The 14,331-nt window shown below is 37.1% G+C and overlaps 2 protein-coding genes across 2 annotated transcripts; both read left to right on the top strand.

Annotated features, from left to right (window-relative positions):
- The first annotated feature begins 215 nt into the window (after positions 1 to 215).
- On the top strand, positions 216 to 11,437 carry LOC137294089 (uncharacterized). The gene is made up of 4 exons (XM_067825036.1): positions 216 to 855; positions 1,994 to 2,142; positions 4,315 to 4,439; positions 10,233 to 11,437. Exons 1-4 carry the CDS (start codon positions 216 to 218, stop codon positions 10,345 to 10,347), a joined length of 1,029 nt encoding a protein of 342 aa, XP_067681137.1. The 3' UTR covers positions 10,348 to 11,437.
- LOC137294080 (uncharacterized) lies at positions 5,948 to 8,484 on the top strand. The gene has a single exon (XM_067825023.1). It carries the CDS (start codon positions 6,352 to 6,354, stop codon positions 8,452 to 8,454), a length of 2,103 nt encoding a protein of 700 aa, XP_067681124.1. The 5' UTR covers positions 5,948 to 6,351; the 3' UTR covers positions 8,455 to 8,484.
- Positions 11,438 to 14,331: the final 2,894 nt, after the last annotated feature.

Consider the following 14,331-nt stretch of genomic DNA (forward strand, 5'->3'; position numbering starts at 1 on the left):
ATATTTTCTTCACGTGATCTCGATACTTCATGTAAAATGCGTAAACTGTTGTTTGCCCCTAGTTTTTAGGACCGTTGTATTGCATCGCATGAAAGAACTTGTCAGAGGTTAATGAGAGATGATTTTTACAATTAGTTGTTTAGGGTATAGTATTCAATGTGGGCTTTAATATAGACCAATAAAACGAGCCTTCTGTTTAACTCCGCGGCAGCAACATGGATGCCTCCAGCGAAGTGAGACCTTTGACAGTTCCCCATCTACCATCATTACCCAATTTAAGGGTACTGTGTAGCACAACGTATGCCAACTGTGCACGACCGACTGGACTTATATACCGGTCATCGAGGCCGGACCTCTTGGAACCGAACGACTTACAGAAGTTTCGTAATCTAGGGATTAAATGCATCATTGATTTTCGAGGAAGGAAAGAGTATGCCAATGCATCAGGATCGAAACCTTTGGATGCTGACTTCGATTTATTCCAAATTAAACCTCCAAGCGGGAGTGGGAGAAACTATAAACCGCAAGAATGTGTAAACTTTGTGCCTCTTGAAAAGAGAACATGCAATAAAAACAACAGTGTACAACTGACAATGAAAGACATCAAAAGTTCAAAGTTCAAACAACCACACTTTCTGCTTGATTTCTTCGCGGGCAGTTATGTATGGACAATCTTGAACAGGGCGCCTTGGTACAAGAAACTGTACTCTATACTGTTCCTACTTTATGACTTTGTGTTTGGTACAGGCTACAAGCACTTCGTAAGATTTTTTGTGATCAATGTACTAAACTGCACAGGAATTGTAGGCCAGTACAAGGATATTGTAGACCTAAGCCAGAGAAGCATTTGTGCAGGTAATAGCTTGTATTAATTGAACCGTAGGTAATAGAAACGTATTCACCAAATGCTAATCAACAACGTACAAGTACACAGAGCTCCAGACAAGTGTTTGGCCATGTGGGTGTGATACCCATACTTGTGAAACTAAGTGGGTGTTTCCAAAAGTGGGTATCTATACTTTTTGAAACCCATATATTTCAAATGCGGATATTTATTTCAAATAACAAGTTTAAGAATTGTAACTTGTTTTCTTTTGACAATAGAGATAATACAGAATCTTTCAGGTTAAAGATGATTAACTAATAATGATAAATTATAGCTAATACTAGTAATAGCAACTACAGCTTTATCAACTCTTGCTGTAAGAAATAATATATGCCTTGGTCTGGTTTGGTGCTGTGAACACCCTAAGTTACAAGTTCATTTCACAGTCAATTGAATCACAGCACTTGCCTACTAATTCATCCAGCAGTCCTCTTTTGAAATAGTTTTCTGTTTGTAGAAAAAAAACTAGATATTTTAGTTTCAGTGTGTTTAAGATTTCAACCATGCTTTCACGACATTATCATTTATTTACATCTATTTGATTGGTTGCTATGTATAGATGGGCCAATCAGTGAAGGGTTAACAAACCATGATTGGGATTCTATCTGTGTTGCACATCTTTAATCCACTTTCAATTATTCAGGATTCCTTTAATCATGAAAATTTGGAGATGGAAAAACTGGTTTGTTTCGATTGGCTTGAATTGATACAAAACTCAACATGGTTTTGATGTATTGGGGAAATACGCATTGTTATTTTGACATAGGGTAAACATAAACATTTAGGGTTTTTTAATGCACTGGCATTTATTTTTCTTGTGTATTTCAACTTTTCTACAGAGTATTACAGTATACACAAATGCGCAACTGGAGCTCTGAGTACTGTATTATTTCTGTTATCAGATTTAAAAATTTTACCATGTTAACACAAAAACAAATTAAGTTTTCTTCAAGTTCATTTTAAGAACGTGTTGTTTAGCTGTCAACCATACGATAATGTTTGAAACCAAATGCACAGTTTCTTCAAGATATTTAGTAAAATATTGAGGTGTGAAGGACATGATCCCATGTAACCATGATAACACTGCTGAAGAATATATTTTTTCAGCTATGAAAATAATGTGTGATGAAAACAATTTCCCCATCCTCCTCAACTGTGCTCATGGGAAGGATCGAACTGGAATTGTCTCCGCACTTGTCATGTCCTGTAATGGCAAATCCAAACAGGAAATTGCTGAAGAATATGCCAAATCTGAGGTCAGTACTGTTTGTTGTTGAGATTCTGTCTCTGAAGCTTACTGAACACTAAAATAATAATAGGTAATTATCGCCATCAGAGGACCAGTTATCACCAACTCTCACTTACCATGCTTACTAGGGCTGCAACAACTACAAAATTAGGTGAATATGATATGTATCATAAATATTTGGTAATGAATATGAATAATAATTCATGAATACAATTTTGTAGCTAAGTGACTGATGCACAAAACGGAACCCTCATGTTGACTGTTAATTTGCTGTAGTAATAACTAGAGCTGTGATGAAATATTGTAGTATTGATAATCATGTTTACTTTACAATAAATATATTGATACTTTTTTTCGCATCATGATATGTATCAAATTGTTAATTTTCATCAGAAATTTAGTTATTTCAAAATTTACACTGTTACGTGATATCAAAATATGTGGTTTTAAAGAAAACAACTAAGGATAGCATATAGTGATGTGAATCGTATTGTATGATTCCAATATATCGCGATACATATCGTATCATGAAGTTTCTGTATCATCGCACCTCTAGAAATAACCAATGAACTGACATGACAGTGATGACACTCAAATTTGGTATGTAATAGACTAACAGTTATAGTCCACAGGAACATGTGCAGCCATTGCAAACTAACATGACTTGCACTACTTCAAGGCTAGTGGTATATATTCTATTTTTCCATAAGGGCTCACATTGTTAAAGAGAAGTGGTTTTTTTCCTAATCCGATTCCGCTCCATGATACCCTTTCATAATCCACACAGTAACTGTAAGGAGTTTTACTTTCCACCCTTGAATCCAACTTTTATGCCTGATGCTATGTGAGCCGAGGCATGTTCAGAATCGCGAGCGCCTGCGAATGCCCGTGAGCCCTCGATCCTGAATGCCTGTGCCCCGACGAGTGCCCGCGGACCATCCTCACAGCTGCCTTGCCAAGAGAAAAAAGTTAGCGCCCATGTTTAATGGAAAACAAACCCATCCAAAACCCCATCATTAGTTAGCATCCACCTGACAAATGAGCAAGGAATAGCCAAGAAACTTTGTGTAAAGCATAAAGAAGAAGTTGACATCCATAACATTTTGGCTTATACATGTTTAATGTCATTCGTCACCACTCACCCCTTTCCGTAACCTCCAACAAGAAGTCGAAAAGCTATTTGGCCTTTCTCGGAATAACACAAGTCTGTCACGAATGGTTTATAGTAACCAAGCGCTTGCGGGAGACAATCGCGCGGGTACTCGCGGTTCTGAACTTGCCTGTGGACAACATGTGGTCTTGAGTGAGAGCGTATATGTGTGTGACACCTTCATGCCATGTGACCTGGACAACATGTGCTCTCGAGTGAGAGCACATGTGTGTGTGACACCTTGATGCCATGGGCCCTGAACCCTGAACCAGTGAATTAAACTAATGACACCAGAACCAGCATTTCCTATTTTTCACACATAAAACATGCTCCATTAAAACATTGTGAATAATCATTCATATTTGATTCTGGTGACCACAAATAACAAACTGAATTCATGAAGGGCTAGGGTTTGATTCACCGAATATGTGAGTGTATCGTAACAACCTTAATACTGGCAGCAGAGAATATGGTCTTTGCTTACAGCATGCAGTCTGTTGTTATTTTTTGTGTTTGTTTACATTATAATATGGAAATATTTATACAAAAATGATGTGCAGAGTTGACACTGAAGATTGTTGGCTGACAGCAGAGAAGCACAGGGCTCAGCTGACACATTAAAAATTTAAAGTGATTGTGTCATGTGACCAATGGACATGGAAGTAAAATTAAATTTAGTTGTAAATTTAGCTTGGTTTTGTTTGTGGGAAACTAAACATTATTGCCATTTAGTAGATATTCCAAAATATTGTTTTGGTGTAAATTTCAACTTCTGAATAAAGAAACTCTATTCACATGTGGCATTTTCAAGTTTGAAACAAGTGCAGCATAGCTTTCAAAACAGCGTTCTGATTGGCTGAGGGCAAGTTGTTGGCCTTTTGATTGGTTGGTCATTGTTATCCCAGTTGTTTCTGTTGTGGTAAGTATTGTTCTCAGGTGTTTTTGGAGCTGTGTTGAAAAACCTGTTCTTAAAGAGATTATTCAATTTAAAGTCTTGAGATGCCATTTGAATGAGTAGTTTTTGTGCAGACTGGTGTGATCCCTATGCGAGAGCGGATGAACAAGGAGATAGTGGAGAGATACCACATGAGTGAAGATTTCCTGACTGCCAGGGCAGAGACGATGCTGCAGCTGCTCAACTATATTGAACAAAAGTAAGAGCATTGTCATATACATGACTGACCATTTCTGAATCATGGGACTTCCGGGTAATGCTACTTCCCCAGAAACTTATGCTGGCCGTACAATGCAACTTAGTGAATCTGCTGGACAAAGTCAATGTGGGTATGTTGTCTGGATGTAACAAAAAATTCCATTTAAATCAGTGTTTAGCTTTATGTTACTTTTAGCAGTATTACAGTGGGGAACACCAGAAGTGGGCTTCATGAATACCTTTGTGGGCAGGTCAACATGATGCACAGACACAGTATCCATCACCCACATTTAATTTGAAGAGGAGTCTCAGGGAGACAAATCTGGGTGGGCTGGAAGGAGGGGAAAAGAGTTTATTCAGGGAATGTCAGACACAATATGAGTTGGATGGTTATTCTTTGTTTATGGCGTAAGGGTTACAGGTAATTTTTCAACATCAGGAGTACATACTCCATATTATTTTAATATAGGAGTACTGGAGAAACTTAAGAGTACATTATTTTTAGATTATTTAATGGAATTTGATGGAGTGGGACTTTGATAAGATAAATGAGTGATACTGGTAGTAGTATGTACAGCAGTATGATTACATAACTCGTCGCCTGAAAACCAGAGTGTTCCAAGTCCACTTTTTGAAAAAAATGAGTTATGACTATTGTACCAAATCTGTAGTGTCATTCTATCTTTTGATAAAGTTTCACATGGATATATGCACTGGAAGTGTCATTTTTAGATTTTAAAATTGTTTCATATCCACAAAATCAGGTGTTTTGTACGGACCATAGTATTCTAAGTGATGGTCCAATCACTGTTGAGTTTTGAATCACATGACTTGGAGATAGAACAATTTGGCATTGACAATACAGAGCAAGTCATGTGGACATGGTAAGTACATTTTTATTGATTTTTGCCCAAAAAATGACATATGGCAAACTTAAAATTAAAACCAAGTGATTATTTAATGCATGAAGACAACACATACCTCAATCTATTGTGCTATTAAAAGTTCCGTTGTTGACAAAATCTTCTTAAAATGAATATTGGAGATAGAACACTTTGGATCTCAGGCAGTTCTGAATGTATTATGCATATTCCAGTTGTTTTTAAGGCATATGGAACAATTAGGTGTCAAGTTCAATTTGACTATCTTTGATAATTTTTTTTTAGAATTTTAATCACTTTCTTTTCAGAATCAAGCAGCTCCTCTACTGTTTCTTCCAGATGAAATCCTCCTCCTCATCCTGTCACTTGTACCAATTACGGATCTGGCATGTAATGTTAGCAAAACCTGCAAGCATTTCAGGCAACTTTTAAGGGGAAATAGAACCTTATGGAAGGACATTTCATTTCCTTGTGACACACATCTAAGTCTTGGGCAAGTTAACAAAGTCTTGAGCACATCATGTTATTTTGAGAGTCTTGATTTTGCCGATGTGACTGTTCATGGATGCCCTGCTGCGGTAGATTACACATTTACCATAGGACTAGTCAGGGATGAGAGGCTCTTATGGCTTGATTTGACAGATTTGCAGATATCAAGTCTGTCATTTCTTGTGAGTCTGTCTAACCTGGAACTCCTTTGCCTCGAAAAGTGCAAAAATCTAATTGACGCAGATTTTCAGGTGATCAGGTCATGTTGGAAGCTTGAACATTTAAATGTCAGCCACACCTGCATACAACCCTCTACACTTGTAGACATCTTCAGGGGAACAAAGAGATGTTTTAACTTGGAAGCCATTGGTGTGACGTTTACATTGAATGAATGTTTGGACTTGATGTGCGAGGCCCATGAGTCCTTGATGTTCTTTGATCTAACTTTAGATGAAAGTGTTTCACTTCAGGAATTCCAAGACTTTGTCACTGATGAATTTGTTGACTGCAGAATTAAAATAAGGCCTGAATGATATACGCATCATGTCTGCCATATTTGAATTAGACAAAGTATTAACTCTAATTAATAATTCTGACAATGAGGATGAGACAGAATGTGATTTACTGGAAGTTTCACCCGTCATCGACTTGCAGAGTGATCTAATTGTCACTGACGAATCTGAAATAACCCTTTTGCACTCAGTTGATATTCTGTCTGAAGGTGTGGAAGACTGCAAGGATCTCGACCCAGATTATGAAATTGTTACATCGGAACTGGAATCGGAAGAGGAAGCAAATAATGTGATGGTCGAAAAGAATGTTACAGCGCAGCAAACTGCCACTTCAGATCATAACAACAACGAGATTTCTGAAGAGAACCCAGTGGAATCGTCCATACCAGCATCGGATGAAGGACGGAGCAGAAAACGAAAGCGAAATAAAAATAACAGGAAAAAATCAATCAGAAAGCGGATGAGGCAGTCAGGAAAGGAGTATGTGTCTGAGAGCGGGAGGAAAGTAACGGCTAAAAACGTGAAGACAACAAAAGATTGTCAGGGTAAATGCAAATTTAAATGTGCTCAGAAGCTCTCGCCAGAACAAAGACAAAAAACTTTTCAATCTTTCTGGAACCTGTCTGATAGTGAAAAGAGCCATTTTTATTCCAAAACAATAAACAGAGAACAAAAGAAGAGAAGTCGAGTAGATGGTCAAAATAGCAGGACATTTGCTTACGCGTATCATTTGTTTAATGGGAACGACAAATATCGTGTTTGCAAGGAGTTTTATCTGACAACATTAAGTATCTCACAGAGGAGAGTTTCCTATTTCTTTGAGAACAAAGTTGACCCAAACACAAATGTTCCAACGGGTGGTGATTGCAGGGGTAAATCAACAAGAGACAGAATACCTCCAGAACAGAAACAAGGGGTCCGTGACCACATCAATTCATTCCCCCGAGTGGAATCACATTACTGTAGAGCATCTTCACGTAAGGAATATCTCGCTCAAAACTTATCACTTTCCACTATGTATCGTCTTTATCGTGAAAAGTGCCAACTGGAATCGAGGACTGCAGTGTTGATCCACACCTATAGAAACATCTTCAACCAAGAGTTCAACCTTACATTCCATGTACCAAAGAAAGACCGCTGTGACCGTTGTGAAGAATATAACATGAAGTCTAAACATGACGATGTTGATGAAGAACTGAGGGCGGAATACCTGGCCCACTTCCAGTCTAAGGTGGCAACAAAGCAGGAACGTGACAGAGACCGTGAAGACCGTGAAAAACTTGTTGTATGCTTTGATCTGGAAAATGTCTTAAGTTGTCCACAGGCAAACATTTCAAGTTTCTTTTACCGTCGAAAACTTAGCGTGTATAACTTAACTGCTCATTGCTCGCTGGATTCCCAGGGATATTGCGCAATCTGGAATGAAACACAAGCAGGAAGAGGTGCGAATGAAATTACCAGTGCCTTAATATCCATATTGACCAAGATAGTGGAAAAGCACCACCCAGAACACATCACCCTTTGGTCAGATTCCTGTGTTGCGCAAAACAGAAATGCTGGAATTACATTTGCACTGAAAGATTTTATGGCAAACCACAATATCAAAAGCATTGAACAGAAATTCTGTGAGCCTGGACATTCTAGCATTCAGGAGGTGGATGCAATACACAGTATTATTGAACGACAGTTGAAACGGTCAGATGTCTATAGTCCTCTTGGAATCGTAAGATGCATGAAGTTGGCAACTGAACGGAATCCCCTCGATATCATTCAGCTGAGACAGAATCACTTCAAAAAGTACATTGAAGCTTCCAGATGTTTGAATTTCACTCAAGTGCCCTTTACAAAAGTGAAAGCTATTTTGAGCACCAACGAGGAGCCATTTACAATTCAGTTCAAGACATCATTCGATGAGAAAATGACAATGGTCTGCATTGGTCCCAGAGAAAATAAGAGAAGACTGTCATCACCAACGCGGAGTCCTAGTGACCAATGGCCCCAAGTCAAAACCTCCATGAGTACTTTCAGCATGACAGATCAGAAGGCCAAGGACATCCGTGCAATGCTGAAGTTCATGAATCCTGTTGACAAGAAATTCATGACTGGACTTCTCCCCAAAATGAGACCTCGTTAGTATATATGAGAAACTGACAGACATCCAAGCAATGCGAAATTCATGGATCATGTTTTCTAGATCAGTAATGAATGGTTGGCGTTTAGAACACTATTCATTGTTCTGTTAGTTAGTTAGAAATATTTCATTCCAGCATTCTCTTTTTTCTTGGTAGTTGTTATCAAGATTGTTACATGGAAATTCTAATTGATCGTTGCTGCATCGATAATAGTGTTGTTATCAATCATTTCAGATGAGCATAGTAAAACACTATACCACAAGAGCATCCACTATTCATAAACAAGATGGAGAAGTAAGCATGGAGTCAATGCAGTTGATATCTCGAAATGTCTTTCTCTTAGCTGTTGAAGATGTACTGTTTCTTGTTCGAGGCTTTATTGAAATACGTTAAGGATATCAATGCTATAGACAGATTCATTCACGTATATCTTCCATGCGCCCTTTAAAATGTTATATTTTTGTTACAATTACAAAATCCTTCAAATAACTTGTCTCACTTGTCATGCTTAGTTGTTCATTCTGCAATGAGTTCTCATAAAGAATATATTAAACCTACACCGTCCAGTTAATGAAATGCACTTCTATTATGATGTCATCCACCAGTGCTAATCTTTGTACAACTTAAAGGTGCTCAGGGAAAGTAAAACATTTACTGTTAATGTTAATGAGGTGTTCATGGTTAAACCTCAACAGTTTCTGTTTTGATGTTGATACTTTGTCAAATAAATAATGTTCTGTAATGATGCTGTTGTTTTGTCTTTGAAAATAGTGGCTTTTAAACAGAACGACCTCTACTAGTCTACTTCAAAAATGCTTGAGGAGCGGAACAGGTTTCATGGAATATAGAGACCCCTATTTAGTCTCTGCAAGGAATGTTAATAATTTTTCATAGTCTGTGTAATATATGTAATTTGAAATTCATTGCAAACACCTGAAAAACATAGTAATGGTTCAATTACATCAACATTAATGCACATTTCCCCCTAGAATATGCTCTTGGAACACTTTGGTTTTAACGAAACTCCACTTTCATGTAAAGTGAATGTTCTATCTCCACACACAAAATGACAATTAATCAATTATGCCTATTCAATTTGGCAGAATTAAGGTTTTGAATGATTAAGAACACTGTCTTTATCCTTACATCTTAATGTGACTCACCAATTGTTAACAATTGGTAAAAACGTCGCATTTCAATGTTTGGAGTCCATTATCTCCAAACTAGGTTTTAGTGACATGGAACACTCTGGTTTTCAGGCGACGAACTGTTTACAGGTTGTTGAGGCACAGTCTTGTTTCCACACGTGCTCAATTTTGATTAATCACATTTAACTGAGTATTAGCTGTTGTATGTGGTTTCCTTAGCAACCAAGGTTCTCAAAGCATGACAAAGGGACCCCAGTGTGTTGCAATCAAGCAGTTCAGAGATGGACATGAGTTGAAATCAGACTGATATGTATACATCTGTAAATGATTTTAAGTCCCTACACCATTGATGTGGTGGATCTCTCGTATGCTTTCAAAATTACTCCCTATCGTATTGTGCATATTTTATCTCCGTACATTTGCTGATTGGGTCCTAATCTGGAGCCCTGTGACATGTTATACTCTGATGTGATAGATTGTTGCACATGATATTGATCACTGGTTTCAGTGGAATATTGCTGAGGAGGTTTTAAACAAAAACAAACATATAATAAAACCAATAAGAAATGGTCCCTTTAACTATTGTTAATTGTTCTATGACTTTAACACAATTTCTTTCAATTTTTTACCAGGTATGGCTCAGTTTCCACCTATCTGGAGATCATCGGCTTTGGAGCCTCTGAGCAGGCTAAACTCAAAAGGATTTTGACAGGAGAAGTTTGTGTACCACAGTGTGAAACATCCTGATGTGCTTTACTTATCAAGGTGTTGTCTTCAAATTTTGGTCAATCATTATTCCGATTTCACCATTATACAGACCGTGATACTTAATGTGTGACAGGAATAATCAGTGTGAAATTTTAAATATTAATGTGAATATTATTTGTTTTATATGTTTAATAATCAGTGATAATGGAATATTGTTTGTTAGTGATTGTTAATGTTAGTATAGGATACAAACGGATTAATCATTCCATGTCTAAGGAAAGAAGATCAGATGTATGTCCATAGGAATAATGTAACTGAATTATTGCAGTTTGAGTGTTCATGTTAGGAGTTTGGTTATTGATTTTACATGTCCGATGTCAGAATTTAAGTTTTAAAGTTTAAAGATGATGTTATTGTTAAAGAAATGTCATCTTTTTAATTACATCAGTGTTCACGAATGGCATCTGACCCTGTGACAATTCTGACAGGTAGACAGGTAGAATTCTACTACCTGCTGGTCCCATTGTCTGACAGATTATTTCACTTTGACTGAAGTTGTTACATGTGACATGTCACTCTTGTTTGCTGTATATAAATCTTATGTTTGTTAATAGTTTCAATGCCAGTTATAAGACATGCTAAATCTGAAATGCGGGTTTAATGTTATTCTGTGGACCCTGTGAATTTTCAATGGGTCAGAGAGACATCTGAAACTTATAGCACCCAATGTCCTGTTTCTTAGAAACGCCCATTCATGAACTCTGATACATTACGATACTTACGATTGTCTTACCACTAATTGAAATTATTCTTACATATCACATCAGGGTAGATGCATTGGTCATATTCAACTAGTCTGTAGATCATACAGACCAAATTTATAGTGTATAATCTATGAGCTTCTGGACTGTTTAGATTGTTACTAGACTCAGACTAAGAGAGCAGTAGCCGTTTCTATCTTTGATATCCTAAGGGCAGTTGATTAAAATGAGTTAGTGTCAACATCTGTTCGGAACACAGACTATTGTGCCAAAATCTGTTGATTTTTGTAAAGATTGAATCCCGGTTACAAGTGAAAATGTTTATTTGTTCAAAATCTTTTTACGCAACAAACAAATAGTGCAAATGCATATGGCTATGCTTGTTTTTATTGTTTTTGAACGAGCGGTGTTTTTGTTAGTAATACGTGGGGTACATCTAAATTGCCAACATGTGAAACTATTTCAAGCATTTTTGCTCAATTATTTCTCAAGTATGTCTACTCTTACGGAAAGTAGGGGAACTTCATTTTTAACTTACAGTTGAAACTGTTAGGCGATATATCAGATTTATTCAGTGTTGATATGAATGTTTTGAGAGTGCACCACCACTGGCACTTCCTATGACCATAGCTGATTTTCATTTTCAAACCGAAAAACCCTGCTAGAAACCATCAATTAGAAAGACTTGTCAAAATTAATAGTCTACAGTGATTTATTGACCTTCTTTAAAACTGTCAAACTCAAGACAGTCCATGCACATGTATAGGGCTCCTGCACTGCACATGTTGATTCCCATGCGTTATGTTTAGGGGTGGTGATAAAGAAAAATGGTGGTGCATTCATAAGATGTGTTTTTGAAAAGTTAAGGTGTACATTTCCTATCCAAGCTAAAAGTTCAGTTTCCCCTACTTTTTTAAAGAGTATATTAATGATCAGTCAAGATTTAGTCAACAATATTTTTTGTCTATTATCAATAACCATTAAAACTCACATAGTTACATAGTTCTTAGTGCTTGGATGGCATAAAAAGCTCTCATAGACTAATGTCATTGCCAGGTAATCTTCGACAAGTTTTGTGTTGAGGAGAAATGTCTTTCCTAAAGTCTGACCAGCAAACTACTGTGTAAATCTGTATCATTTGTGTACATAATTTTGTCAACTGTTTCTTGAATAGATTATGTGATTTTACCTTAATCATAATTATAAGCTTTTGTGATATGTTCAGTGTTGTCATTACAGATTTGCTTTTAAAATATGTATCCAGTATGCTTTTTGAAATAATGAATCAGATGTTGCTGTAGGGGTTATATTTTGTTTCAAGTATTTTGATGATATATTGTAAGTTATTTAGCAGCATTTAGCAATGATTTGCTGCCACAAGTTGACAGTCAGTTAGAAAAAAACATTTGTTTATGGTGATGTTCATTGTTTCTTCCATGGGAAAGTATTCATTTTGTAGGCAATTTCACCATAAAGATGCTGTCATTGTTTCTTCCATGGGAAAGTATTCATTTTGTAGGCAATTTCACCATAAAGATGCTGTCATTGTTTCTTCCATGGGAAAGTATTCATTTTGTAGGCAATTTCACCATAAAGATGCTGTCATTGTTTGGCACTCTTCATCAGTCATAGTGAGGTAGCCTGGAGGTTAAAGCAAAGCTTATCACGCCAGTGACCCGGGTTCAATTCCCCACATGGTTGTAATGTATGAAACCCATTTCTGGTGTCACCCATCATGATATTACTGGAATATTGGTAAAAGTGGCATAAAAACATACTCACTCAATCTCCTGTCATAGGGACTGCTTTCCGACAGAGATATCGAGCTGTCTCCACCATGTACAGTCCACAAATCTCCTTCCTCGCCCTTCTCGCTTTCTCTCAACTTCTTGTTCCCTTCAGAGAGCAAAGATCCAGGTGTCATCTGAAACTTAGAGGAAGTGTGACGATAATATTTACAGCATGTTTGTGTTGGCTGTGCCTTTGAGAAAATTTCCAGTGAAATCTGAATCTGTAACTGTTACTCATTTACAGTTTCAGCCCACATGTAGAAATCTTAGTACTGCAATCCATCAATCCGAAATCCAAAAGCCACAATCAACATCTCACAACCCAAATCCTACAACCCACATCCTTAAAGTTCTACTCTTATGTCACAACTCTCATCCAACAGCCCACATTCCACAATCACCATCAAACAACCAATTTCTTACAATCCACATCCCACAATCCACAACCACATCCTACAACCATCATTGCACAATTCACAACTATCGTCCAACAATCAACATTCTTAGTAGTATACTATCATTTTAGTTTTACGTATTGTTGTTGTTTCATAGATCAGCCTTCCTGTTAGAAATTATGAACGAAGTAATGAAGTGCTTTTTACAACATGGTTATTGTGATCATGTAAGTTTTTTTCTCCTTTTTTAAGAAATGGTATTTTACAAAAATCTTTCAAATAAAAAACTATTTCCTACCTCTAAGAAAGGTTTAGAAACAAGAAATTACATTACTAGACACATTCTGCGAAGTGATGTTTGGGCTCAGATCACTGTGGCATTGGACACCTGCCTCATAAACGTTTACAATAATGTATACATTTATACAAGACTTGTTTATTTCAAACCCAGATTAGACTCAAATGATTTCTATATTAGTTACTATACAGTTAAGTATGCACTCGTTTGTCTGATGATGTTCTGGGAAAATATTTGTAATATGTATACGCAAGCAATGTCATTGTTACTTTGTTTGATATATATGTAGTATTGCAGCAAAGATGTCCTACATAAATGTATAGGGACTGTTCATAATTTATGTCAAAGTGGGGGTTGGGGGTGGGTGATGCTGATTCTGAAGGGGTGGGGGTCAGAGCCATCACCCAATTTGTTTTTGGGAGGGTGGGGGCTATTGTGTCATCAATTGACACTATGTGAGGCGGTCATTGATTTAATACATGACATCTAGGGGCAGTCACTTGCTTTGTACATGAAGTTTACAGGGATAGGGGGAAGGGTGGTGGTGATGGGGTGTCATTCACATTCTACATGCTTCTCCATAAAAGTCATCATCACCTCCCTGCCATAAATGAACAGTCCCTAAGGTAGGCACAACTTCCATACCTAGCACCTTATGATAATCAGATTGCTGCCAGTATTAGTTTTTGTCCGGACCTGTTTGGATATTTCTTTCTTAATTTATTATGTTTGTGGCTTTGAATGTTAGATTTTTAGCATCACAAATCAGCAGACTTCAA

The sequence above is a fragment of the Haliotis asinina genome, chromosome 1 (assembly GCF_037392515.1).
Source record: "Haliotis asinina isolate JCU_RB_2024 chromosome 1, JCU_Hal_asi_v2, whole genome shotgun sequence".
Lineage (NCBI taxonomy): Eukaryota > Metazoa > Mollusca > Gastropoda > Lepetellida > Haliotidae > Haliotis > Haliotis asinina.